Source organism: Lissotriton helveticus, chromosome 6 (assembly GCF_964261635.1).
Source record: "Lissotriton helveticus chromosome 6, aLisHel1.1, whole genome shotgun sequence".
NCBI classification, from domain to species: domain Eukaryota; kingdom Metazoa; phylum Chordata; class Amphibia; order Caudata; family Salamandridae; genus Lissotriton; species Lissotriton helveticus.
The window spans coordinates 101577084-101603610 of NC_136067.1; the positions used below are offsets into that span (position 1 = coordinate 101577084).

General features: G+C 47.6%; 1 protein-coding gene across 5 annotated transcripts in view; it reads right to left on the reverse strand.

Moving 5' to 3' along the window:
- The window catches only part of LOC144762286 (uncharacterized), a 729681-nt gene that overhangs the window by 248540 nt on the left and 454614 nt on the right, over nt 1–26527 (reverse strand). For all 5 annotated transcript variants that reach the window (XM_078647423.1, XM_078647425.1, XM_078647427.1 and 2 more), the window contains one exon: nt 12269–12801. In XM_078647423.1, the coding sequence (XP_078503549.1) occupies nt 12269–12801 (533 nt within the window). The remainder of the gene's footprint in view (nt 1–12268; nt 12802–26527) is intronic.

Here is a 26527-nt window from a genome sequence, read left to right on the forward strand (position 1 = left end):
AGTAGTCGCGATAGGGGAAGACTGGAACCCCTGATCTGCACAGATGAGCTGCGACCACCGCCATCACTTTCGTGAACATCCGAAGGACGCTGGTAAGGCCAAAGTGGAGCTGAAAGTGCTTGTGGGATACCGTTAACCGCAAGAAGCGCCCGTGGGCTGGCAGGACGGGGATGTGAAAGTAAGCGTCCTCGCTACCATTCAGTCTCCAGGATCGAGGGCAGACAGGACCTGAGCTAAAATCAACATTTTGAACTATTCCTTCCGGAGATAGTGGTCGACGTTCATGAGATCCAAGATAGGACGCAGGTCTTTGTCCTTCTTGGGCACCATAAAGTAGTGGGAGTAGCAGCCACGCCCTACTTCTGGGGCAGAAACTCGCTCGATAGCTCCCTTGGCCAAGAAAGCTGTGACTTCCTGTTGGAGAAGGGCCAGATGATCCTCAGACATGCGTTGGTGATGAGGTGGCATGGCATTGGGGGGAGGGGAGGGGGGGCTGTGTAGTCTCGAAGGGGAGGGAGTAGCCCCTTCGGCCTATCGGCAAAACCCACCTGTCCGACGTGATGGTACCCCAGTGCCGCCCAATGGCTATTTGTGGCCCTGGAAGGTCGGACTATGAGGGTTTGGAGGCTGCTACAGAGAGGGCGGTGGTGGACTGGCCCGCTCGCTGGCCCCCAGACAGTGGGTCCCCGGCCGCGCAGGGGCTTAACAGCTTGCGCCGGCCTGTGGGTCTGGTTGGAACGTGGTGGAAGGGGCGAAAAGAGGACTGCCCCGGGCGAGTGGTGGAGAGGCCGAGGGACTTGTCCGTAGCCCGTGAGTCCTTAAAGCGCTATTGTGCGCTGTCTGATGATTTTCGCCTGTTCGGCGGCAAGGCAAAGGCCATGTCCATAAGGGTAGCTTGGACATCCCCAGAAAAGCAAGTCGATCTCAGCCAGGCGTAGCGTCAAAGGTTTACCTACATTGAAATCGTCCTACCTAGAGAGTCGGCGGTGTCCAGTCCAAAGCATATGGTAAACTTCGCAGCGTCTCTCCCTTCCGCAACTGCACAGGAGAGAACGACCCAGGCCTCCTCCCGGCACTGGGGCAGCACCTGCACCACAGTATCCCACAAAGAGTGGATATAAATCTCTCCTCCTCTCCTGACTCAGTTTCCAGGGTCCACTCCACTCTTACTTTCATCTACAACTGGATGAACCTCAATCAACTTAAATTGAACCCCGATATCGGTGGTCCCTCTAACACCTGGTCCTCTGCTTTTTGGCCCCCCATCCTTGGTTCTCCCCCGTCTCCCTCTGCCTCTGTTAGAACCCTTGGCATCAAAGTCAGCCAGGATCTTTCTCTGAACCCCCAGATAAGCTCAGTAGTCTCCTCTTGCTTCTTGTCCCTCAGAACCATCCGAAAAGTCGAATATGCTACTTACCAGTATGCATCTGTACTTGGCATGTAGGGCTGCTGACATTCATATCTTGTGCATAGATCGCCGCCTAGTGTTGGGTCTGGATGATTGCACATTGTTGTCCTGGAAGAGACTTCGAAGTATCACGAGATAGGTGGCTCCCCCCCTGGACTACAGTGCGCATGGGCATCGACTCCATCCTCAGATTGTTTTTCGCCATTGTGGCAAAGATGGAGTGTAACACCGTGAGTGATGACCATGCTAAGAGGAATTGCAAGTGCTGCAGCCGCTACAGGTGCCGGGGAGGAGGGCGGGCGATATGAATGTCAGCAGCCCTACATGCCAAGAACAGATGCATACTGGTAAGTAGCATATTCGGTTTGAGGCATGTGGGCGGCTGAATTCATATCTTGTGCATAGAATACATAGCAGTCCTTCCATTAGCGGCGGCCGCCTGTGCCAGCTGCAGCAGTTTGAAAAAGTGTTTTTAGAACAGCCTGCCCTACAGCTGCCTGCTGTTTGGAGTGCACATCTAAACAGTAGTGTTTTGTAAACGTGTGTGTGGTAGACCATGTGGCTGCTCTACATATGTCTTCTAAAGGAATATTTCCAAGGAAAGCCATAGAGGCCCCCAACTTTTGCGTGGAGTGGGACCGTGGGGGAACCGTTAATGTGCGCTTGGCTTTTTGATAGCAAATTTGAATGCACTTAACGATCCACCTGGCTATACCTGCTTTGGAAATGAGGTTGCCTTTGGGGTGTGGCGAAAAGGCAACAAACAGTTGTTTTGTGTTCCTAAAATCTTTGGTCCTATCTATGTAGTACATTAGAGCTCTCTTGACGTCTAGTGTGTGGAGCTTCCTCTCCGCCACTGACTCCGGATTTTGGAAGAACACTGGCAGTTCTATAGTCTGATTGATATGGAACTGTGAAACCACCTTAGGAAGAAACTTAGGGTTAGTACGGAGTACCACCCTGTTTGAGTGAATCTGTATGAATGGCTCCTGGATAGTTAGTGCATGGAGTTCACTAACGCGTCGCAGCGATGTGATTGCTATCAGGAAAGCCACTTTCCACGTCAAGAACTGAATCTCGCATGAGTGTAGAGGCTCAAAAGGTGGACCCATCAGTCTGGTGAGGACCACATTTAGGTTCCATTCAGGAGCTGGTGGGTTCCGGGGAGGAATAACTCGTTTGAGTCCCTCCAGAAAAGCTTTAATGGCAGGTACTCTGAAAAGCGAGAGATGCTGCCTGTTTTGGAGATAAGCTGCGATTGCGGACAAATGTATACGAATGGAAGCATAGGCCAGATTGCATTTGTATAGATGTAACAGATAAATGATGTTGTGAGTAGAGGCATCCAGCGGGTTGATGGTTTGGTCTGCACAGTAAACGACAAACCGCTTCCATTTTGCCGCATAACATGCTCTGGTGGTGGGCTTTCTTGCCTCTCTTATGATACCCATACAGTCGGGAGGCAAGTTGAGGTAGCCAAACTCTAAGACCTCAGGAGCCAGATCGCCAGGTTGATCTGTTGCGGATCTGGATGCTGAATGTCGCCATGGTTCTGCGTCAAAAGCCTGGGTGTGAGGTGCAGCCTTTGATGCGGTACCACAGATAGTTCTAGAAAAGTGGTGTACTATGGTTGGCGTGCCCACGTTGGAGCACCAGGATGAGTGTCATCGAGTGTTGCTTCAGCTTGCGTGCCACCAGCGGTATTAGAGGTGCTGGGGGAAAAGCGTACGCAAATATGCCTGACCAGTTCATCCATATGGCATTGCCCTGCGACTGTGGGTGTGGAAACCTGGCGGCAAAGCTTTGGCATTTGGCGTTTTCTTTAGTGCCGAACAGGTCTATTTGCGGATGACCCCACTGCTGGAAGTACGGGTGGAGTACAGATTGAAGTATCTCCCACTCGTGCATTTGGTGGCTGTGCCTGCTGAGCAGGTCCGCCATCTGATTGTCCTTGCCTGGGAGGTGTTCCGCCATGAGGAAGATGTTTCTCTGAATGGCCCACTTCCACATGCTCTGAGCCAGATGAGAACTGTGGAGAGTGTGTACCTCCCTGCTTCTGTATGTAGTACATGGCCGTCATGTTGTCCGTCCGGATCAACACAACCTTGTTGCACAGATGTACTTTGAATGCTTTCATTGCCAAGAAGATAGCCATCAGTTCTAGAAGGTTGATGTGCATCTTCTTTTGCTGCGCTGACCATAGTCCCTGCACTGTGTAGTGGAGTACATGAGCTCCCCATCCCTGGAGAGATGCGTCCGTTGTTAGAATAATTTGTGGAATAGGCTCTTGGAACGGTCGGCCCTTGCAAAGGTTTTGTGGATTCCACCAATGCAGAGAGTTGTATGCACGACCGGTAACCAACACTAGGTCTTTCAACTGTCCGCGAGCCTGGTTCCACTGAAGTGCTAAGCACTCCTGAATCGGACGCATATGTAGTCGCGCGTGCGGAACTATGAAGATGCAGAAGGCCATCATGCCTATCAACTGCATGAACACTCGTGCTGGAAGAGAGTGTTGCGGTCTGAATTTTTGTATCAGCAATTGAATGCTGTCGATTCTCACTGAATTTGGCTGTGCTTTGGCTGCGAGAGTATCTATTGTTGCGCCCAGATACTGCCGTACATGGGCGGGCTGAAGGTGGGACTTTGGATAATTCAGTGAAAACCCCAGATCGTGAAGAAGGTGAATGGTGTGGGACATGTGGGCAGCACACTGCTTGGCGGACTTCGCCTGGATAAGCCAGTCGTCCAGATAAGGGTAGACGTGAACGTTCTGTCTCCGTAGGTATGCAGCCACTGTCGCTAGGCACTTTGTAAACACCCTGGGTGCCATTGTCACTCCGAAAAGGAGGACCTTGAATTGATAATGTTGATTTTGAATGGTGAATCTGAGGTATTTTCTGTGTGACGGGTGTAGCGGAATATGGAAGTATGTATCCTTTAGATCTAATGTTGCTAGGAAATCTCCCTGACTGAGTAACGGTATAACCTGCTGCAATGAGAGCATTGCAAAGTGTTCTGATAGGATGTACTGGTTTAGGGGCCTGAGGTCCAGTATGGGTCTGCGGGACCCGTCCTTTTTTGGGATTAAGAAGTACAGCGAGTACACCCCTGTACCTCTTTCGTCCACAGGCACGAGCTCTATTGCTCGTTTTTGCAGCATGACGACTACCTCCTGCTGCAATAAGTGCAAATGCTCTGTGGACATAGGATGGTGTCTTGGGGGTATGTTGGGTGGAGTGGATGTTAACTCCAGACATTAACCGTACTGGATAAGCTTTCTCACCCACCTGTCTGTAGTGATGGATGTCCAGACTGGTAGGAACTGTTGCAGTCTCCCCCCGACTGGTGTGGTATGGTCGGGGGCAGCGACAAGGCGTCACTGTTTGTTAGTGGCAGAGGATCGGGAGCTGTTGTTTCCACGACCTCTGCCCTTGGTGCTGTTCCCACGATAGCCACCTCTACTTTGTTTGGTGTAGGTGGTTTGCGCGCCTCCTTTACCGTATTGTGTCTGCTGTGACAGCTGGCCTCTGGAAACTCCTCTATTGTTTGAGCGACGAAAAGAACCACCCCTGAACTGCTGGGACTGTAGAGCCCCCATAGACTTTGCAGTCTCAGTGTCCTTTTTGATCTTTTCCAAGGTGGTGTCCACTTCTGGTTCAAATAAGTGATATGGGTTTACAGGCTGATTTAGTATGGTGGTTTGTATCTCGGGCTTGAAACCGGAGATTCTCAGCCAGGCATGTCTGCGCAACATTACACTTGTGTTAATTGCCCTGTCCGCGGTGTCTGCTGCGTCCAGCGCACACTTAATAGATGCATTTGATATAAGCTTCCCTTCCTGTATGAGCATCTCTGCTGCCTCCTTATATTCATCTGGCAAGTGTTGTAACAGGGTTTTAAGTGTATCGTAATGAGCCCTGTCATATCTGGCTAAGAGTCCCTGAGTGTTGGAAATGCGCCAGATATTGGCCGCTTGAGCTGCTACCCTTTTCCCTGATGTTTCTAGCACTTTAGATTCTTTGTCAGGGGGAGGAGCATCACCCGTTGTTTGCGAGTTTGCCCTCTTCCGGGCATTTGAAACAACCAGAGAGTCCAACAGCAACTGTCCCTTGATATAGGTAGGGTCCCCAGGTGCTAGTTTGTACTTTTTCTCGATCCTGGGGTTTATTACCCTTGCTCGCGTGTTTTCCTTAAAAATGTCTGCAGCATGTTTTAAGACACCCTTTAGCATTGGTAGAGTCTTGACAGTTCTCTCCGAGGTGGAGAAGGTGTCAAACAAAAAATCCACTTCAATAGGGTCAGTATGGAGCTGGACATCATGATTTTTGGCTGCCCTTTCAATAAGCGCATTAAACGCCGCTGAGTCTTCAGTAGGCGAGGTTTTTACAGCATACACCTGTCTGGGGCAGTGTGTGGATCTCCTGGGTCAGCAGCGTCAGCCCAGGGTTCATTGTGATCTTCAGGATCAGTGTCTATAGGATAACTGTACTCCTCATTGTCACCTTCCCCTGTCTCCACATCCGAGTAAGTTGGCGAGATAGGAGCAGTGTCTTGGCCATGTGGTGAAAGAGGCTCAACAAGAAGAGGTGATGTAGTAGAATCCTTCTCCTTTTTTAATGGAATTTTATATGACTCCATAGGCTGTTCAGGGGCGATTTTTCATTTATAAATAGAAAGTCTACCCGTGTCTACGTCGATGAATTACCTCGACTGCTCTTCAAGCGGGGGCTGTCGATGCTTTGTGACAAGTTCCGCAGTTGTAGGCTTCGGCCCCGTGGACAACTTCTTGGACGCCTCGACGGCTGTTTTAGGGGCGAAGGCCTTAGGTACCACTTTTGGCGGGAGTGTGAACTGGATGGGCGCCGACGTTTTTTGTGTTTTAGTGGTAGGCTTCGGTGTTGAAGTGTCCTTCGGTTCGACAGTAGAAGCCTTCTCTTTAATGCGTTTCAGTGATTCCAACACCTGCTTGGAGAAGGAGGCGGACGGCTGTGTCGACTTGACGGGTCCCTTGGAGGCACCACCAGGTGTGGGCTTGAGGATTGTACCGCTTTTAGCCTTATCCGGTCGACTCGTAGGATCTAGAACTTTCTGAGCTCCGAGTCCTTTTTCTGTGTCGACGGCCTTCGGCGCCGGCTGTTTCGGGTCGACGGCCTTGACCAGTTTTTTCTGTGTCGCAGTCTTCGGCTCGACACCCTTCAGCGACCTCACCGGGTCGATAACACTCTTATGCTTTGTCGGTGCCGATAGTTCGGAGGACTTCGAGCCGACCAAAGCAATACGCACTTTTGGTTTTGATTTTGCCTCTAGTGCTTTTGGTTGTGTAGACACCGATGCTTTCTCTTTCGGTTTCGATCGGTCAACCAGTGGCTCGCTAGAAATGTCCGTAGCCGGGCCCTGAGTCGAGTCTGTAGACCTAAGTGTACGATCTCGGGTAAGGCCATGTGGCGATCCCTCGACCTGAGCCGTATTGACTGTTTTGGATTTGGGCCCCGTACCAACGATCGGGTCTTGCTCTTCGCCCGAGCTATCTTCCACGGCCCCAAAGGCCACATCGTCGTCTCCTACCTCGTCGACGACGTCTTCAATATCGACCATCTCGACATCTGCGTCGTAGTTGGAGTCGATCTCCGATTCAGGATCAGACTCTCGAACTTCCTGCTTGACTCCTACATCCTCTTCGGTATCGAAAATGTTCACCGGATCAGGTGCCGTCTGCCGGGCCTCCTTGCGCGCTGCGAAGTCGAATCGTCTTCTTGGAGCGGAAACGAGAGCAAGCCATACAGCTGGCTTCATCGTGATCCGGAGACAGGCACTTGTTGCACACCGGGTGGATGTCGATATGAGGATATTTTGAGTTGCAAACGGGACATCTCTTGAACGGGCTCCGTTCCATGATGGTTCGCCGATAAGGCCTCTGGCGTCGACCGGGCCTTCAGTGCCGAAAAGCCACGCGGCTCCTCTGGAGGTTCGGCTCGGAAACCGAGCTGGAACAAGACCTGGGCACCGATCGCAAGACAATACAGACGATAACTAAATGGCCTTTTGGCCAAAAAGAACGTTTTCTATCGATTCCGAACTTGAGTTAACAAATATGCATCCGAACCCGATGGCGGAAAAAAACAATCTGAGGATGAGTCGATGCCCATGCGCACTGTAGTCCAGGGGAGGAGCCACCTATCTCTTGATACTTCGAAGACCCTTCCAGGACAACAATGTGCAATCATCCGGACCCAACACTAGGCGGCGATCTATGCACAAGATATGAATTCAGCAGCCCACATGCCTCGAACCTCACGTTACTTCTCGGCTGAAGCACTCAAACTCGTTGTCTCGGCAATGATTCTCTCCCGCCTAGATTACGGCAATGCCCTTTATGTGGGCATCCCGGCCTATGAATGCCGTCGCCTGCAGCGTATCAAAAATCAAGCGGCTCGCCTCATCTTTAGGCTCCCTAAATCCAGTCACACTACCCCTCTGCTCAAGACTCTCCATTGGCTCCTTATCAAGGAGAGCTCACTCTTTAAGCTGGGATGTCTGACCTTTATGTCTCTAGCTGGCACTGCTCCTGCCTTCATTAGATCTAAGATCACTGCATATGCTCCTGCTAGAAATCTTCGGTCTTCCACCCAGTTCCTTCTCCTGGTCCTCCGATTTTGTAAGAAGAAATCGGGTGGCTCCAGGTTCTCAACACTTGCGCCTCTCTTTTGGAACTCACTTCCTCTGACAATTCCCTACTATCTGGACTTTCGGGCTGCTTTGAAAACCCATCTTTTTTCTTCTGCCTATACTTTTTAATTCTCACCCCCTTTTCTCCTCAGTTTTAGTTTCCGTCTGCAGCGCCAAGAAACCGCCTGGTAGTAGAGCGCTATATAAAACCCTTTAACTTCAACTTCAACAGACATGCAGTGTTTACCAACCGCAGTCCCAAGCTGGAGGAAGAAAACATCTTTCCAAGATGGTCCAGCTTTTTTGATTCCCTATCAGGTGGTGGGTTAGGGAATGCGCCTTTGGATGTGGAGGCTTGGACCACCAAGCTCTCAAGGGTGGGGTGTTGGGAGAGGAAAGTGGGCAATCATCCTATCCACAGGAGCACCTGTGTTGGGCCTCGACCAGGTGCCCAAAAAAGGATGTAGGTGAGGGTTTCATTGAACAAGCAGCAGGGACTCCGAAGAGCTTGCTGCCAGCTGAAGCACCTCGGTCAGGAGGTTAGTCCTGACTGCCACCGTAGGCAGCTCGAGGTTGAGCGCCATGGCCGCCCTACGCAACACTACTGCATAAGACGCTCCCTCTGACATAGCCTTGGTAGGAGACGACAACATACCAAGGTCTGAGGAGTTATCCAAACCACTAGCTTCCCCCAGTTCCCCTCTCCAGTCTGTATCATATTCCAACTGGTGACTTAGATTGTCTCCAGAGTCTCCCCAGTCCTCTTCACCCTACTCTGGTTGCCAATCTGGCCTGAAAGGAACACCAGGGTAGAACAAGGGCACAAAAGTACTCACCGGCGCCGGTCAATGCCGGTCCGGCTCAGTGTCCACACCAGGATGGAGGCCGTGGTCGACGCAGGCTGGGCGCACAACCGGCGATACGCTGCGGACGTGGTGCCGGTGGAATTGGCGCTGGGGAAGGTGTAATCAGATCGATCGGTGCTGATCCGAATGCAGGCCTGGATCCAAGGGGACCCTGCGGTGCCAGAGCAGACCGCGTTGAAGGCCCAGGGCCCCCTATCGAGTCTGCGGGGCCCGAAGGCACGCCAGCGGAGTCAGGCTGCCCAAAGATGGCATGCGTCGCCTCGTAAAAGGTGCAGAGCTGGGCAGAGGCTGCTCCAGGTCCAGGGAAGGGAAGGAAACCCAGAGACTACCCTTTGGGCTCTGCACACGGAGCTGCAGGAGGGGTAACACCTGCATCCCTCGTCGCGTCAGCCGACCGACGAGGAAATGTCGAACGAAGATGCTTCTTCGGCTTCTTCTTGTGCTTCGACTTACCTGAGGAGTGCGAAGACTTTGAAGAAGAATGGTGGAGGTGGCTCTGCGACCGGTCCCTCGTCCTCCCACACGACCAGGACTTCGAACGGCACGGAGCCGACTGCCGGCCCTCTAGGAGCTTTGGTCCGGCAGTCGGAGCACGACTTCGGACCGTGGTTGCGCTCCAGGCAAAACAGGCACACGCTGTGCGGATCAGTCACTAACATCAGCCGGCTGCAGGAGTCGCAAGCCTTGAAACTGGGCATCCCTGACATGAATAAGGAGTTGAAGACTTAAAAACGGTGTTGACAAAAGTCATCAAAAAGTGACTGATGTACAGCTCTCTCCAGATCTGCACTGGCTGTTGCAGAAATATTAAAGCACGTCCGCGCGTGAGGGCGGCGTTTAAGTAGCTACTGCGACGTCATCCCGGTGACTACGAGGCCAACGACGAACGTGGAGCCTACCAATGCCACCTTTCGACGGGCAGGGGTACTGCTGATGAAAATCTTTCTGGATCCCGTCTGATGCCTGGGGGTAATTCTAAGGTAAGGAATCTATAACTAATTGGCTCTGAGATATATATGTATATATTAGTACTTTTTTGTTAATGCTCCGGGGTCCCAGCACATGGGCGGGACTATTCAGTGCTCATCACTATTGATGAGTATGCCCAAGAAGAGAAAATATTGAACACCAGTATTTAATTGCCCAACCTGGTCCCCACCTTCGACAACCAATCATTAGCCACCATCTCTTGTTTCCCAGAAAACTACTTCACCCGTTGCGGACTTTGCACATTGTTTGCTCTTGCTGCTTGAAGAACTATTCTGTACATTATTGGCTCGGCACATCGCAGTTGGACAAGGACTATTAGCTTACATCAATTTTGACACCTAGAACACTATTTTTGCACGAGGCTGACTTTGCACATTGCCCGCACGTGCTGTTCAGGGAGCTATTTTGTACACTGCGATTTCTGCATATTGCCATTGACCACGGACCTCTTGTCCCCGTAGCCTTGGACCTCTCAATCTTAATTAACCCTTTTCTTACACATGGTCCAAAAGAGGTATCTAGAGTCCTGGTGTAAGTGCAAACTGTAAACTTTGGTACACAAGGATTAGTTACTTACCTGTAATCCTAGTTCTCATCCAGGAGTTTACTCAAAGTCATAATTTATGAATAATCCCCGCCCATGTGCGGGATCCCGGAGGATATAGAAAATACATACACACATATATCTACATATATATATGCATATGTGAAAAAATATGCAATTACAAGTTTTCTTTATGGCAATAAAGCATTGTTGTATGACAACTGTTTAGTGCTTCCTCTTTTCCTTATGGGTTAGGACGGTATGGGTACTACAATGCAAACCTATGTAATTTCGGCATTTTTGCCATGTTGGAAACATTTTAGGCTGCATGTATATGTTTTCACATACGCATATATATATATATATATATATTTTCTATATGCTCCGGGATCCCGCACACGGGCGGGGATTATTCATAGATTATGACTATTGATGAGTATCCCCTGGATGAGAACCATGGTTTTAACTTTGGAGAACTAGAATACTGCTGTTTTATCGTTGCAATGGTTTTAAGTAATCACACGAATAAAGATGTTATATTAGTACCCGCCCTGAAGGAACTGTAGTGGAAATCTCAACTGGCATCAGTATGGGCCTGGTAAAAAGGTCTCAATGGATCAGTCTGCATAGCAGAAAGAGCTGTTGGCAGAAATTGGACCTGATCCTCTGCAGCTCTTAGAGAGGAAAGAAGTTCATAAGAATGAGCTGAGCTGGAAATATATGAAATATGGGCCGCATGCCTTCCTTTAAAGCTGTTATTTGATGTGGAATCAATGACAGATTGGGAATTCGGGGTGCAGTTCAGGGTGCACCAGGACCAACTGCAGGACCGGGTCATACTTGGAATGACACCAGAGAGGTAAGATATTTTGCCTGACATCCTTGTACCTTCTCACCTGAGTGGTGGGTTGGGGTCATGCCACCCATAGCTTTCTTGTACTTACTAACCGTCTTCAACTTGGTGGAAGACTTTGATCAGCAAATGGATTTTTTGTTGGAATCGCCTAGCAAATAGGCTGGTCATGCACCACGCGATTTGGAGCAGGACTTGTGCTTCCATTACAACGGCATATTATGTTGCCCAGTCCAAAGCTTCACATGGTGTTGCCAGATCCTCTGTAGGTGCACAAAGGCACAATTATTGCATGACTGTGATGGGACTTAAGCCCAAGCATTACAAAACCATGGTTTGTGGGTCTGTGACAAACATCTGGTTCCTGCAGTATCAGTACAATTTGAAGGTGAAACATAAGAAAACCAACCAAGTTGGGAGCAGAGCTCCTGATATGCAAGGAACTAACACCGGCATGCAGTGCTGGGTTAACCCGTACATGCGTCTCTGCTTAGTTACGTGTAACACTGTGTGGAGACACCAGATCCAACGTCTGGCTGTAGGGGCTTGGCTAGAAATTTCTCCAGATCCAGTTTGGCACCTGGGAGTATTCAAATAGTGAGGAATCTGCAATTAGAACAATTCATTAGAAATAAAAGTATCAAATAGTTAAATCGTTTAAATTAGTATCCATACATATTATGCTCTTAATTTAAATAACTTACACTTTAATCTGCAAGAAAAACATAGGTTACGCCATTCCTTGCTACTTGTGACAAAGATACATTTTGAAAGCTAAATACTTACACAAATTCTTTTACTAAGGAGTCTTAACTCATTCACAAACTACATTTAAAAAAAATTATAACAGCTGCTTCCAAACCAATATATAAATGTGAAGCCTAAGGAAACTGCCACAAACAACTGGCAGCCACATTGTACTGTGCATCATTACAAACCTGCAATTGTGCTTTTTGCTTGCTTTGGAGAACTGTGTTGTCCGTATTTGTTTCCATCTCTGCCACATCACTTTTTCCAGTTGAAACTACTTCTCTCCTATTTTTCTCATTTGAAGTCACTGGACTGTTGCTTGAGTCTATACTATTTCTTTGGGACAAAATAACTGGTGCGCTGCTTTTTTCAACTGAAGGTAAACCTTGGGTGTCTTTTCCCGCGGAAGCTACATGTTTGCCAATTTGTGCAGATGATGTCACAGGTTTGCCGCTTCTATGTGCGGATACCACTGGCTTGCTAGTCTTTTCAGCAGAGCCTTCCTTGGTTTCAGTGGAGGATTTTTGTGATTTGGCTTTGATGGTAACACCCAAAATCATAGCTACTGTTTCAAGTTCGTAAAGCTTTGTCCTGGCAGCTGCAGCCTCCTGGCATATTTCTACCATTTCAACTTTAATAGAATCTTGCATTCTGGTCACTTCATTTAAGACTGCATCTGTGTTGGTGTCTGTGTCATGGGGTTTCTTCCTGAGCATTTCCGCTAATTGAGAAAAAAGAAAGGAAGACCGTGTGAACATTAGGCCGAGAATTATTTTTTCTATTAACAAACAACTTGTTTAATCAATTCAACAGTTTTCAGATTGTTCATGCACAGTAAAATATACTGCAAGTGCTTAAGCCCTACTAGGAGGGGTGGATTGGGGGGTCTGGAGTGAAAGACAAAATAAGTTGGGTCCGTCACTATTTGATGACAGCTCAGGACGCTGATCTTTTCTATTAGTTATACAAGTGGTTTACATTTAGGTCTGTCTACATAATCTTTAAATTATCTCATCAATATTTGTAGAAAGCTGGCTCTGTATATACTATACCAAAATGAGGTTTAGTGTACAGGGAGTCCAGTGGAACTTCAAAGGTAGGCAGAGGTAAAAGTAGATAGCACCTTACTCTCTATTTGTGATAGTGTGGGAGAGTAGTAAGGCTTTATCAGAGGGTAGTGTTAAGCATTTGTTATACACACTAAATCAGCAAATTATGTCACACACTCAAAGACTGAACTCAGATCAATTTTGTTTGTATAAAAATATTAAGTTATTTTATTTCTAGAACCAAGCCAAGCCTGGCATAGGTAAGTGAAATAAATGCTTTGCAATATATTATGCAGTGTTTACAAGGGAATGCAAGTCCAAATGCAGTTGTTTGAAATACAAGTAGGTCAAGGTACTGAAATTACTGTAAAGATTACTTTTCTACTCGGTGTGATATGCCTAGATATCACACTGGGACATTTCCTAGAGAAAAGGCAAGTAAAATCAGTTTTGCACAAATGTTATTTTTTTGGTTTCCATACAAATCAACTACACACTTAGAAAATTTTTCAGAGAAAAACAGTCAATATGTTCCTATGGAGAGAAGAAAATAAGTTACTTACCTGCAAACTGTGGTTCTCCAGTATTGATATCTATCACAGATTCACATGCATGAATCATTCCCTGTGGTCGAAGTCCCATGGTACATGAAAAGCAGTAAGCAATTACTCCAAGATTAAAGTTTATAGAGCAAAACCATTCATTTTAATATCTCTTTCTAATCATTATGCATGGTCCAAACTCCAGCCTATCAGGCGACAGCACCCTCTAGAACGCTTCACATGGGCTCCAGGCTCTCAGATTTTCAAGCACAAGTGTATTATAAACGTATAATAAAAAAGGTGAGCCTCCATCTGGAGGAGGGTGGGTCGCTTGTGAATCTATGAAAGATACCAAAACTGGAGAACCGCAGTTTACAGATAACTTCTTTTCTTCTACAGTATTGGGGTATCTTTCATAGGTGTGTGTAGAGGTGTGTAGAGGTGTGTGTCTGTGTAGAGGTGTGTAGAGGTGTGTGTGTGTAGAGGTGTGTGTGTGTGTAGAGGTGTGTGTGTGTGTGTATATAGAGGTGTGTGTGTGTAGAGGTGTGTGTGTGTAGAGGTGTGTGTGTGTGTAGAGGTGTGTGTGTGTAGAGGTGTGTGTGTGTAGAGGTGTGTGTGTGTAGAGGGGTGTGTGTAGGTGTAGAGGTGTGTGTGTAGGTGTAGAGGTGTGTGTGTGTAGAGGTGTGTGTGTGTGTAGAGGTGTGTGTGTGTGTGTGTGTGTGTAGAGGTGTGTGTGTGTGTGTGTGTGTGTGTGTGTGTAGAGGGGTGTGTGTGTGTGTGTGTGTGTGTGTGTAGAGGTGTGTGTGTGTAGAGGTGTGTGTGTGTGTAGAGGTGTGTGTGTGTGTAGAGGTGTGTGTGTGTGTAGAGGTGTGTGTGTGTGTAGAGGTGTGTGTGTGTAGAGGTGTGTGTGTGTAGAGGTGTGTGTGTGTGTGTGTGTGCGCGCATTGTGCTTGCCCTGAATTTATAAGTGATAATGTTAAACTTTAATTTTTCGTTTTGGCAGTGAAGTTGCACGAATTATCTGCGCAGGTGTGCTTCATTGCAAGGAAGATGAAGTCAGTGAAGAAACATTTGTAATGTTGATTTAACACAATGTCTTAGAGTATTTGTTGGCGGCAGCAACGCTAAAACTTCACCATAATCAATTGTTGATGCTTAACGCAGTTTTGTAATTGTGCTGTCTCACATTAATATAAAATGGATTATGCGATGTTTTACGGCAATTACAATGTTTCTTCACACCACAAAGTTAACTACATTCATGCACTACATTCTGGTACGTGCCAACTAATAGTGTTTTCTTTATGTTTACTAATGAGTGAGATGTTATAAGGCACCTCCCACACAATGTGTGTTTAGATTGAGAAAGGCTGCGAGACAGCCGAAACGCATCTCTGAACGTTCTTTTATTTTCACATTCTGTTTATTGATCATAGAACAAATGGAAGGCCCATGTCCCCTGTAAGAAGAGCAACCAAGCAGAGCCATTATCCACATTAAATAACATGATAGTATGACAAAGGCAAGCATGGTAGAATCAATCCCAGTCAATACATCTCGGAATCAGTCTCATAGAGCTTTGATAAAGTAGAAGAAGATAGATTGTAGTATCCCTCCTAATGCAAACTATCATGAGAGGATTTACATTCCAGCGAGAAGCTGAAAACACGGAGAGGGAATCCACTATATCTCCAGCGATATATCTGGTCTACTATTTGTAAATCGATGGAGACTGTAGTATATAGTTGTGTGGGGCAGTTCGATGTAGACATGTTGACTTCTGATCATGGGCCCCTTTAAACATTGTAGGCAGCAAGGAACTGTCATCAGCGTCATGTATGTAAAACTTGAGGAAGAAAAATAGAGAAAAAAAACGAGAATAACTCTTAAGGAAAAGGGGAGAAAGGGGGGATGCGCTGCGAGGAAGAATCTACATAAGAATTTTGAGGTCGTCTGGAGGGAAAAGAGGAGGTCCTCTAGCCTAAATGAATTTGTCCGAGGACTCTGGTTTTCGACCCACGACGTATGGTTCAAGCGAGTCTTCAAACAGTTGTAGAGCGTGTAAGCGGGGCAAAACCAGTCTGGAGTGTCTAGTCACAGTAAAATAGTTTATGAGGGGCTGCCAGATCCGAGTGAATTTGGCATCTGTGTGGTTAATGCGAGCAGTAAGTAATTCAAGGGGTAATACATTCCACAACCGGAGGAACCAAGTGACGATGGGGGGAGGGTGCGGTTTCTTCCAATATAAGGCAATGGACTGCCTAGCCGCCCCCAGCAAACGTAAAATCAAGCACAGTCCAAGTGTGTCATAGCAGTTAGTGTTAAGGGCTTAATACCCAGTAGGGTAACTATTGGTGCAGAAGGAATAGGAAACCCCACGATCTCCTTGATGTGACTGAGGACCGCCTTCCAGAACACTGAGGTTCGGGTATAACCACCATATATGAATGAAGTCTCCTATCTCTGCGGCATCTCAAGCATGTCAAGGGGGGGGGGGGGGGGGGGAATAGGGGGGGGAGGGGAAACATTTGGTGCAAGCGTGTCGGGGTATAGTACCAACCAGTCATTACCTTGTACGCCGATTCACGCTGAAGCGTACTCGGATATATTTTTGGGATATCCCGCCATAGTCGGTCCCAACCCTACGGCGATATATCGTCTTCCAGATTTAGGGCCCACCGTGTTTGATAGCCATGAAGAGTGAGGTCTGGGAGTGCTGCAGTACAGAGTATGTGTGGTAAATCAAACCCTTTAAGCCCTCAAATTTACGAACCAGGGATTCAAAAGCAGTGAGTTTTCTGGTGCCCCCCTGGGTGTAGGTCTCCGAGTTGAGCCAGTGTCGTATCTGGTAGTATTGCAGTCGTGCCCCTTCCGTGAGGTGAAAAGCCTGCCTACATTGATCAAATGTAAGGAAGTTACCACTCTGAAACAGGTCTAGAATGACTTGGAATTCGCCATCTGTCCATGCAAGAAATGCCTGTGGCTGCAGGGCAGGAGGAAACATAGGGTTACGAGCTATAGGGGGATTGGGGAGGGGAAAGTATTTAGACCCCGGGGTATCGCTAGCTTGTCCCAGATCTCCAGGACTGTCCTTGTGGGGGCAGCAATGTATGCACTGCGAGGTCGAGCCCCACGTGGGACCAAGACAAATCCCATAAGGGTCTACAGAATACCGCACAATCTAAGTGAAACCAATGTTTTTCGTTCTTGCGAACCACCCATTCCAATATGTATCAGAGATGGCAAGCCCAGTAGTATTCCCGAAGGTTGGGGCACCCCAGTTCTGCCCAACAATATCTTGATGGCAGCATCAAGATATTATTAGAGAAGCGTGGTCGGAAGGTCCCCCACATAAACTTGGTGAAATCTCGTTGTAAGGCTACGATATTAGACTGTTGAATTGCCGTGGGGAGGGACTGAAAAAGATGCAGTATTTTGGGGAATAGAGACATTTTAATGGTGTTAATGCTGCCGAGCCACGTGAGAGGAAGGCCCTTCCATCATTGTAGTTCCTCCCGGATTGCGCCTCTTTATCTAGTCCAATTGGCCGAGGTCCATGTCGCGAGCATGGGAGTTAGATCGAGGCACAGGTACCTAATGGAGTCATCAATCCACTGTATCGGGATCACTTCCTTCAGACCTTAGACCGCTTCAGTCTGCAGAGTAAGGTTAAGGGCACGAGACTCAGTGAGGTTAATCAGATATCCTGATGAGTCTTCGAAAGAACACAAGAGAGTAGCTACCGCTGGGAGAGAGGTAGAGGGAGAGGAAAGCAAAAGAAGGAGGTCATCAGCAAATAAAGAGACTTTATGTCGGTAACCCACCATAGGGATACTCTGTACGTTCTGGTTGCAGCGGATGGCAACAGCTAGAGGTTCTACCACTAAAGCAAACAATAACGGGGATAAGTGGCATTCCTATCTGGTAACACGATGGATGGAGATAGGGGCAGTGAGACACCAATTGAAGCAAAAACAAGTGGTAGCCAGCGCAAAGGGCACCATTAGTTTGGAAATCATCACTGCACCCAATCCCAGCCTTTGTAAAACCACCCTGAGGAAACCCAAATCCACTTGATCGAAGGCTTTCTCTGCATCGAGGGAGACCAAACAGGTGGGGATTCTACTAAAGTGTGCTTTTCCCACCGGATGGGCTATCCCCCGGATATTATCCACCCCTTGTCGCTGGTGGATAAATCAAACTTGATCACGGTCAATAAGACCCGGAAGGTCAGGTTCCAAGCGGTTTGCTAGGATTTTCGTGTAGATCTTAGTGTCAGTGTTTAAAAGGGCAATAGGGCGATATGATGCAGGCAGGAAATGATCCTTAGAGGGCTTTGGGATAAACACGACCTCCGTTCCAGACATAGTTTGAGTAAGACAGAGGTATCTGTGAAGCGGTTAAAAAGATGTAATAAGTATTCCCATAGTTGTGGGTAAAAAACCTGATAAAAAGTGACTGTGAGGCCGTCTGGGCCCAGCATTTTGCCAATTGGAAGTTGTTTCAAGGCCTTCGCGATTTCGTCGTGGGTGAGAGTCTTCCGTTAGTTGCGCATAATAGGCATCAATAGGGTCCCAAGGGCAAGAATTGAGGAAATCATTGACAGTTTCAAGAGAACAAGGTGCATTAGCGTAAAGTTCTCTATAGAAAGTGTCTAATTCCATGTTTTTATCAGCCTCTGAAATAGCTCAGGTGCCGTCCGAACGTTAAAGTTTAGCAATGCGTGCTCGTGTGGTCTGCCCAAGGAGGCGTCGTGCCAAGCATGCCCCAACCTCATCCCCCCGTATAGACTTTTTGCTTAAGGGTGAGTAAGAGTCTCTCCGCTTAATTGGTGCGAAGCACGTAAAGTTGGCCCGCAGTTCAGCAAGAATCTGTTTATTGCGGAGGGCTGGTTGCAAGTGATCTTTGCATTCTAATATTTTTATGTCACTAGAGAGGGTAGTTTCCACTATCCGGGCCTCCCTAGATCTGATGATCGAGATGGACGTAAAGACCCCTCGAATACTGGCTTTAAAAGCTTCCTACCTAGTGGCCTCAAATGTGTCAGTAAGAGTATTAGTCAAAAAGACAGCCTCTATCTCTTTTCAAATGTCCGCCACATCGACAGGATATCGTAGGAACTGGTGGGACGGGAGGGGGGTAGTTTCCATCTAAAAATGGTCTCCCTACGTGGGTTGGGGGAGGTTGTATCGAAATGATAACATGGGCATGGTCTGATAGGGATATGTCAGAATATTCCGCACTCCTCAGTGCGCATATCAGGGAGAGTGAGAAAAAGTAATAGTCAATACGAGAATATGACCGGTGTGCATGAGAGAAGAAAGGGTCATCTTTAGTGTCCATATGTAGATGTCTCAATGCATCAACTAAATTTAAGTCCATAATGGTATTTCTCAGTGAGGCTGGCATCGCCCCAGTCCCCTGGTATGCGTGCGCAGTACGATCCCATTCGGGTTCCCAGACCAGATTCAAATCACCTCCAAGAAGAATCGGTGTTGTGACTGTCTGCAAGAGATCCCTAAGGTGTAGGCGAAAGAAAGCGTCTTGATTCTGGTTAGGGGCGTATATGTTAATGAAGGTCAGTGACCACCTACCCCATGTCATGTGTGCTTTGATAAACCTCCCATCCTCATCCGCCACAGTCCTAGCACTCATTGCCTACCATCCAGGTTTGAAAAAGAATGCTACCCCCCCTCCATTCCCAGGCTCCCAGCACCAGGCTGTGAGAAAGTGGCTCTATATATACTGGACCAAAGTAAGGTACAGTGTGTATAAAGGCCACCAACCCCAGAGGTATAACAGAGGATAAAGTCAGGGCTGACCTTACACTCAAAAGTGGTAGCTTGGTCGAGCAGTAAGGCAGTACCAGAGGACAGTATAAAGCATTTGTTGTACACACTCGTCAGCAAAAGGTTTCACACACTCAAGGGCTGAACTTCAGGCCAATTGTTTTTATATCAAAAGATATAGTTGTTTTATTTTTAGAGCCAACAGGTATCAAAAATATACTTTTCTCAATTGTGAGGGATCTCAAGTAATGACTGCAGAAAGAAAATAACTTTGTAAACACAACAGGTAAAGGGGTTGCAGTAGGCAACACAATTCTAAACACAATCTAACATGGAGTCTCAATGGGTTTTTCTACAAAGAATGAGTTGATTACTTTGTAAGTTACTTTTGTAATTCCAGAGCTGGATCCTAGATTCAGTCCTGGGGTCTAAGCTGAAAACAGTGGAGTAAAAACGTTTTGGTTATTGCAATGATTTTTTAGGCATTTAAAGGTATTTTAAAAGTTCACACTTAGAAACTTTTGAGTGAAAATCTAGCAATGTTATCCAATGGGAGAAAATTCAGGTTACAGGTAAAGTACGCTCTTGTTACTTTTGTAATCCACTAATGGGATCCTAGGTCCAGCACTGGGATCTCTACTTAAGACAGGTAAATAATTATGTTTCAGTAGTAGGTACGATTTTTAAGGAATATTTCAAGTTTTCAAAAGTAGACACTTAGAAGAAATTTCATAGAAAAGCAGACAATGGATTCAAATGGAGAAAATACAGGTTACGAGTAAACCCGGTTAGGATTACTTTTGTGGTTCAGTACTGGGCATCAAGGTACAGATCTGGCTTCTCTCCTGATCACGTGAGTACTTCAGAATTCGGTATTTGGGTTGATTTTATAGGATTATTTTAGAGTTTCAAAACTTCACACTTAGTAGATTTTCTGAGTAGATTTTTCGAGTCAAACCAGTCAATGTTATCCTATGGCAGGAAAGTGGGTTATCGGTTTCCAGGTGAGTACTTGACTGGTGAAGTTCAGGTTCTGGGCATAGACTCAGGGGTCCCCCAGGGTCAGGTAGGTACAGTTGGTACACCAAAAAAATCAATTGGGGAAGTGTAGAGGAGATGATAGAATCACCCTCCTGAGCTAGACTTGTAAACAATGGGATTCTATCAATGTGAGTGGTGACTAGTTTAATGTGATTTTGTATAATTCTCTAAACTCGTGAATACACTGCAATGTGAAAATTAGGCAAGCTGGGAACATTAAAAGGGGGTTAGTAAGTAGAATTACAAGTGTGGTCTACTTTGTCGACATGACATGTTTCATAGGCAGACCCCTCCTGCCTACTCATCAGGACCTCTGTTGATCCCTAGAAAAATACTCAATTCTAAACTAAATGTTAAATGCCTATGGTCCTAAAACTAAACCGCGAAAATCGGCTGCTAGGTTTAGCCTCGGGGCTTGAGTTGGTCCTTAATGAGGCATTATCATGAAAAATGACCTAGTATGGTCTATTTGAAGCGTGGTGATAGGGCCTCATGAGCCTGCGTCTTAGGGTGATTCGTTGACTGGTTAGTGACCGCATGCCTAATCTGGCTTTATTCCATACCCTTCAGCATCAACTCAAGCCCTGAGGCTAAACCTAGCAGCCGATTTTTGTTCCCAGCTTGCGAAACCATTAAAGTTAATTTTTTCGACTAGCTAGGGAATTTTTAACCCTTTTTACACTATCATTTACACAAATAGGTCCCTACACTCCCTAACACATATCACTATCCTCATCACATCACATAGCCTATTGTCAAAAAAATATAAGTGCTCCCGCGTCACTCGTAGGTCGAAGCACGCCCCGCCCCGTAGAGGGACGGGAAGACCCCAATGATGGGAGAATGACACTATGGGATTCATAGTGTGTGAGGGGTATTTTAAAAACACACAGTGCCCTCATTCTGCCACCCGCAGAGAGGCCTAATTTTCACATTGCAGTGTATTCACGAGTTTAGAGAATTCTACAAAATCACATAAAATTAGTCACCACAGTTGGTACACCCTCAGCGGCACAGGGGCAGCCGGGTGCAGAGGTAGGTAGGCCCAATGTTATCCAATGGAGGGGAGGGGGCCTTCGGTTGGTGGCGGCAAGCAAGCAGGCCACGCGGCTGTGGGAGCTGAGCTCCTGGTCACTTACTCAGGGCAAGTGAGGAAGTAGAGTAGGGTAGTAGTTGCACTTCCAGCTGCACTCAGGCGGCTGGGTGCAGGGTGCTTTTGAGCCGTCGGGCACCCAATGTTATTCAATGGAAAAGGTAACAAGCATTTTCAATGCAATAGGTCTCGCATTTGTAAGAGTTTAGGGCCAGATGCATCAAAGGGTTTTGCCCATTCTGGGTCTATGGGAAAATGTGTTCATGCATATGGCCCATAATCTATTGGTATTGTAAATGACAATGCCTATTATTTATCTGTTTTGCTAATTAAAACATAAATAAAAGGCATTGTGATTTACAATGCCAATAGCTCAAAAACTTGTAAATGCAAGAACTATTCAAAGAAGCGGCACTGTCCAGGGCAGCTTGGAAAGTTAAAGGGCACATGGCGGCCTGAATGTTGCAGGAAAGCATGTTGATACGGAAGTGTTCGTCATCAGGGATGCCATGTACCAGTCCTGAACGTTCACTTAAACACAAAATGCATTCTGGGAGCTGTAACTCTGGCTCATCAATGTACATGTTGGGCAATTGAATTCTTCACTACTTGGCACTCTTATGTAACCTCTATTACACAGCTAAAACAATTTTTGAACAAAAATATATTTTATTTACATTCAGCAAAGGTATCAAAATCAAGTTTCTCAGAGCTTAAGTGCCGTTCTGTAAGATTGATTGGTACACAAGTGTTTATTTTATTCTGTTTTACATATGCCACAAAAATAGCAAGGTGGTATCTAAGTTGATTAGCATACGGGAGAATATAACCCATAATATGCTGGTCAACAAAGTAGATTAGATTAAAAATGCTGTATTTACTTACAATTACATTTTCAAATATCATCTTTACAAAGTAAAAAAGAAAACAAATGCGTAGATAAAACCATGCTGCAGGCAGTTCCCGTAAGTGTGACGAGCCCTTGTGTTCAGAAGTTAAAAATGTCTGTTTTAATGTACTAGTACCTCCCCCAGCAAGTGCGACTGGGATCGCGAGCTCCCGAAATAGGCAGGCGGACGAGCGAGTATCAACTGAAGCTCCTTTATCAGGCTTTTTGCCCCACCCTGAGCTGTGCTATGAAACCGAGCGACTGAAGTTCACGCTACATAAGACAACTATTAATAAATAAATAAAGCCTACTTCTCGAGACTACGGTTGCTACTATAACAGGGAAATATATTTCCGGATTGATAACAATTTTAAGGGTGTTTTGTGATAACAGGGGACACCTTCCAGACACAAATATAACAAGGGACACACTTATTGCGTCATCCACAAGCTCAGCCATTCCAGGAAACCATACTTCCCTCTGCAACCTGGCCTTGGGTTTTGGCTTTTCCTTTATGCCCTTGATGCGCTATGGTCACTACTGAGGTCCACAGAGTAGTGAACCACCCAGGCTCACCATCACGGATAGTGATGTTGGCACGCAAAAGAGTTTGGCCGGTGGCGACTAAACTGATAAAGGGGGTCTTGGCCGCTCGGGGTCCGTCCTGTACAGTACATGTGTGCGTCAGTGTGTCCCTGCTGTTGCATGCCGTGCATGGCCTAGTAGCCTCAGTGCCTACATTCGTGCGCTAGCTCCATCAGTCTACACACAGTTATTTCTGGATCACAATGCGAGAGCCTCGTAGTAGTAATCCATATGTGGTTAATTTGGTTTGTGGTGGATGCGCCAAAGCTGGTTGAGGACAGCCTTGTCTTCAGTGTTACACCCTCGAGCCCCTTCCAGGAAGTGGCACCTCGTTTGGAGACAGACTGCCTCCATCTTTTATGTTCGAGGCAGGAGTCTGATCTAGTTGCCTCCTGAATGTGTTCAGCTGTCATTACCACTGGGTATGGCCCCTGCACCACCATGTTGTTGAAGGTCTCTGCCCACTCATCCTCAACGTTGTCTCCTTTTGCCTGCTGGTAGCGCAAGAGGAAGTCAGCTGGGTTGTGGGCCCTTTGCCGATAGGCAACTTGAATGTTGTGCATTTGTAGTTGGACAGCCCACTGTACGATTCTCTGTGGTGGGTTTCGGGACGTGTCTGCAAAGAAGGGGACTAGTGGCTTGTGGTCCGAGATGACTGAATCATTGACAGCACAGGTTGAGGTGGAACTGCCAGCAGTTCCATCGGATTGCTAGAGCCTCTCAGAATGTGGGCGCAGCTGGACACATCTCGGCGTCGGCTCAACATCCTGGGATTCTGCACAAATCACTTAATCTCCTGTGCCTACCATAAATTAATGTGTAAAAGCGCCAGTGTTGATGATTAAGTACCATGCTGAGCATTGGAAACCAATGGCTCGAATTAAGCACTGGAAGAGGGCAATAGGAGAGATGTCATAGGCTCGGGCCCAATTGACGGCCGTTTCTTCCATGAGGCAAGCTGATTCAGCAACTGGGAGGAGGGCGTGTTACAGCCAGCGGGCTGCGTCGGCGCCAATGAGGAGTCTTAGGGAGTGCGAGAAGGACCCGATACTCATCACAACTGTAGCGTAGGGGACCCTTTCAGCCTAGGCCCCGCACTTGGCAGCAGTAATGAATGCACAGCAGACGGCGGCCATAACTCGTATGGGTGTGGCCTCGAGCTATCCACAACCCTTCTATTTATACCCTTTGGCCGAGCCCGGCCTCTGGGGTGTATACAGCATAACTTTACTCACATAGATCGAGGCCAGGTGGCATTCTACATAGAGTACCAATTTACCTCCATTCCAATTTCCAGCAATCTCCAAAAACCTTGTCAGTGGTTCATCTTTCATAAATGCACTTTCCAGATACAAAAGTACGTACCCATCTTAGTTTACTCATCCTCCAAATAACAAAATAAACATTGTAAAAAACAAATTAGTAAAGCGCATCTCTGCTTCAAAGCGTGCAGTTCAATTCCCTTGCAGATACTGCAATAAGGCTTGGCCGTGGCTGAGGCGTCCTTCGAGGACGGCACACATGCTGCAAGATCCTCCCGGGGCCTCTGTCTGCCCAGGCCCTGTAATAATGATGTGTTATTAAAGAAACACGAATGGCAAGAAGTGAAGCACATTTTCCCCCACATAAAGCTGGGAGCCGGGGACTTGGTGCGAAGCAATGAAACACTCAAACACTGCGGGATCTGCCGGGGCTGCGCGCGAGGACAAGACGGCGTCGAGATGGGGAGGAAAATTACTGCGCCGTTCGGCGCTGCACGTCGGCGCGCGCCTGTTTATAAATTCACCGACACCTGGGAGTGAGAGCCTCACAAATACTTCTTCAGGGGAAATTATATCAGCATTCAAGAGGAAAGCAACAGCCGGGGAGAAGGGTTCGGGGGAATAATAAGGACTTTTCCGAAACCACTTTGCTTACAAGGAGAATTTTTTAATCGCCCGAAAATTCCTTACCAAAGCGACTTCCTTACAAATTGCCACCAGAAATATCACTCTCGTAGTGAACATATTTATCATCAGTTTGCCGGGTCAAACCTGCGTGGCATCACAGCTTTTCAGCAGAACATGTCAGCCTGGAGCGCGCTTTGGAAGAGATGTGGGAGGGCAGGAGCGTGACACCGTGAGCGTGCATGTTGGCGTTCCCTGCGGCTCGCGTGTTCACAGTCCGGTGTCTGCTCGTGCACCGTTCTGTACCACTTGGGGAGGCCTTCACAACGACAATAAGGCTCGCTAGCGGCAGCGCTTCATGCTGCAACGCCAGGCGAGCCCTAAAAAGGTACCAAAGGCTGCAGACTCGAGGAAGGTGATACTTCAGGTGCGACCACCACTTCGAGAGGTAAGTTGGAATCTTAGAGAAGAGGTAGGTACCCCAAAGGAAGGAACAGGGGGCTGCAGGGAACCGGGTGCAGGGGTGTCTTTTGGTGTCGGGAAATCTTACCCTCGGCTGGTCGCGGTAGGGGGGGGGGGGTTCTGGTTCTGAGGCTGCAGGCGTCATCTGGTTCGTCGAGGAGGGTCTTTGGGCACTGGACTTCGGGTCTCAGTCGCCGGGGTAACGCCCTCGTGGTCTTGGTTAACTCGGGCGCAGGCTGGACTCGGCGGGTGCAGACTGGGCTGGATTTGTGGTTCCTGGCTGGTGAACTCTTTATGAGGTCAGAGGGCTAAGCACATGACAATACTACAAAAGAAATACGAGTTCGCACAATATCTACAAGTGTGCCTGAGGGGCACGGCAAACCATATACTCAAAACAATGGAATGCGAGGAAGGAAAATACTGTAAGGAGATCCAGAGGCTTGAGGATCGCTGGGACTACGTTACAAACTAGGTAAGTAAGGAGCAGGAGGCCCACGGGACTCACGTGCAGAGTGGAAACTCTCACGCGGGATGCGTACCAACGTCTATGGATGCTACAGTTTACAATGTTACGGATTCCGGACGAACCCGGCTGGATCGAGGGAAAACAACAGTGGACCTGGACACTAGGATAGTGGACACAGACTTCAGCACCTAGAAGCTTTAGTTACCTAACCCACAGGCTGCGGGTGCATAGGGCTGAAGTTGCGTCGGGTTTGCTGTGTGGATCCCGGTGATGCCTGAAACAAGAAGTTGCTGGCAGGCAGCCAGATGGAGGAGTCCGGTGGTACCAAGGATGGAACTAGGAAGAAGGAAGTCCTGAAAAGGAAGGGGACAGAGTCTTGGTCACTAGCCAGTGACGGTGCTGGAACCAGGAGGGAACCAGATGCTGTCGCCGCGTTCAGGTGGAGGAAGGGTCGCTTCTCTCTGTAGCTGCGCGGACCAGGAGCTGTTCTTCACGACCAGGCTGGAGGCACGAGCTGTCCCACGTAGTCTGCTGCTGTTGGCGGTGTCGGATCATCGATCTGGACAACAGGCCTTGGCTAATGCAAGCCACGCGGTGAAACAAAGATGGCGTCTTGAGTGGACCAGGAGGGTCCGGGGTGCT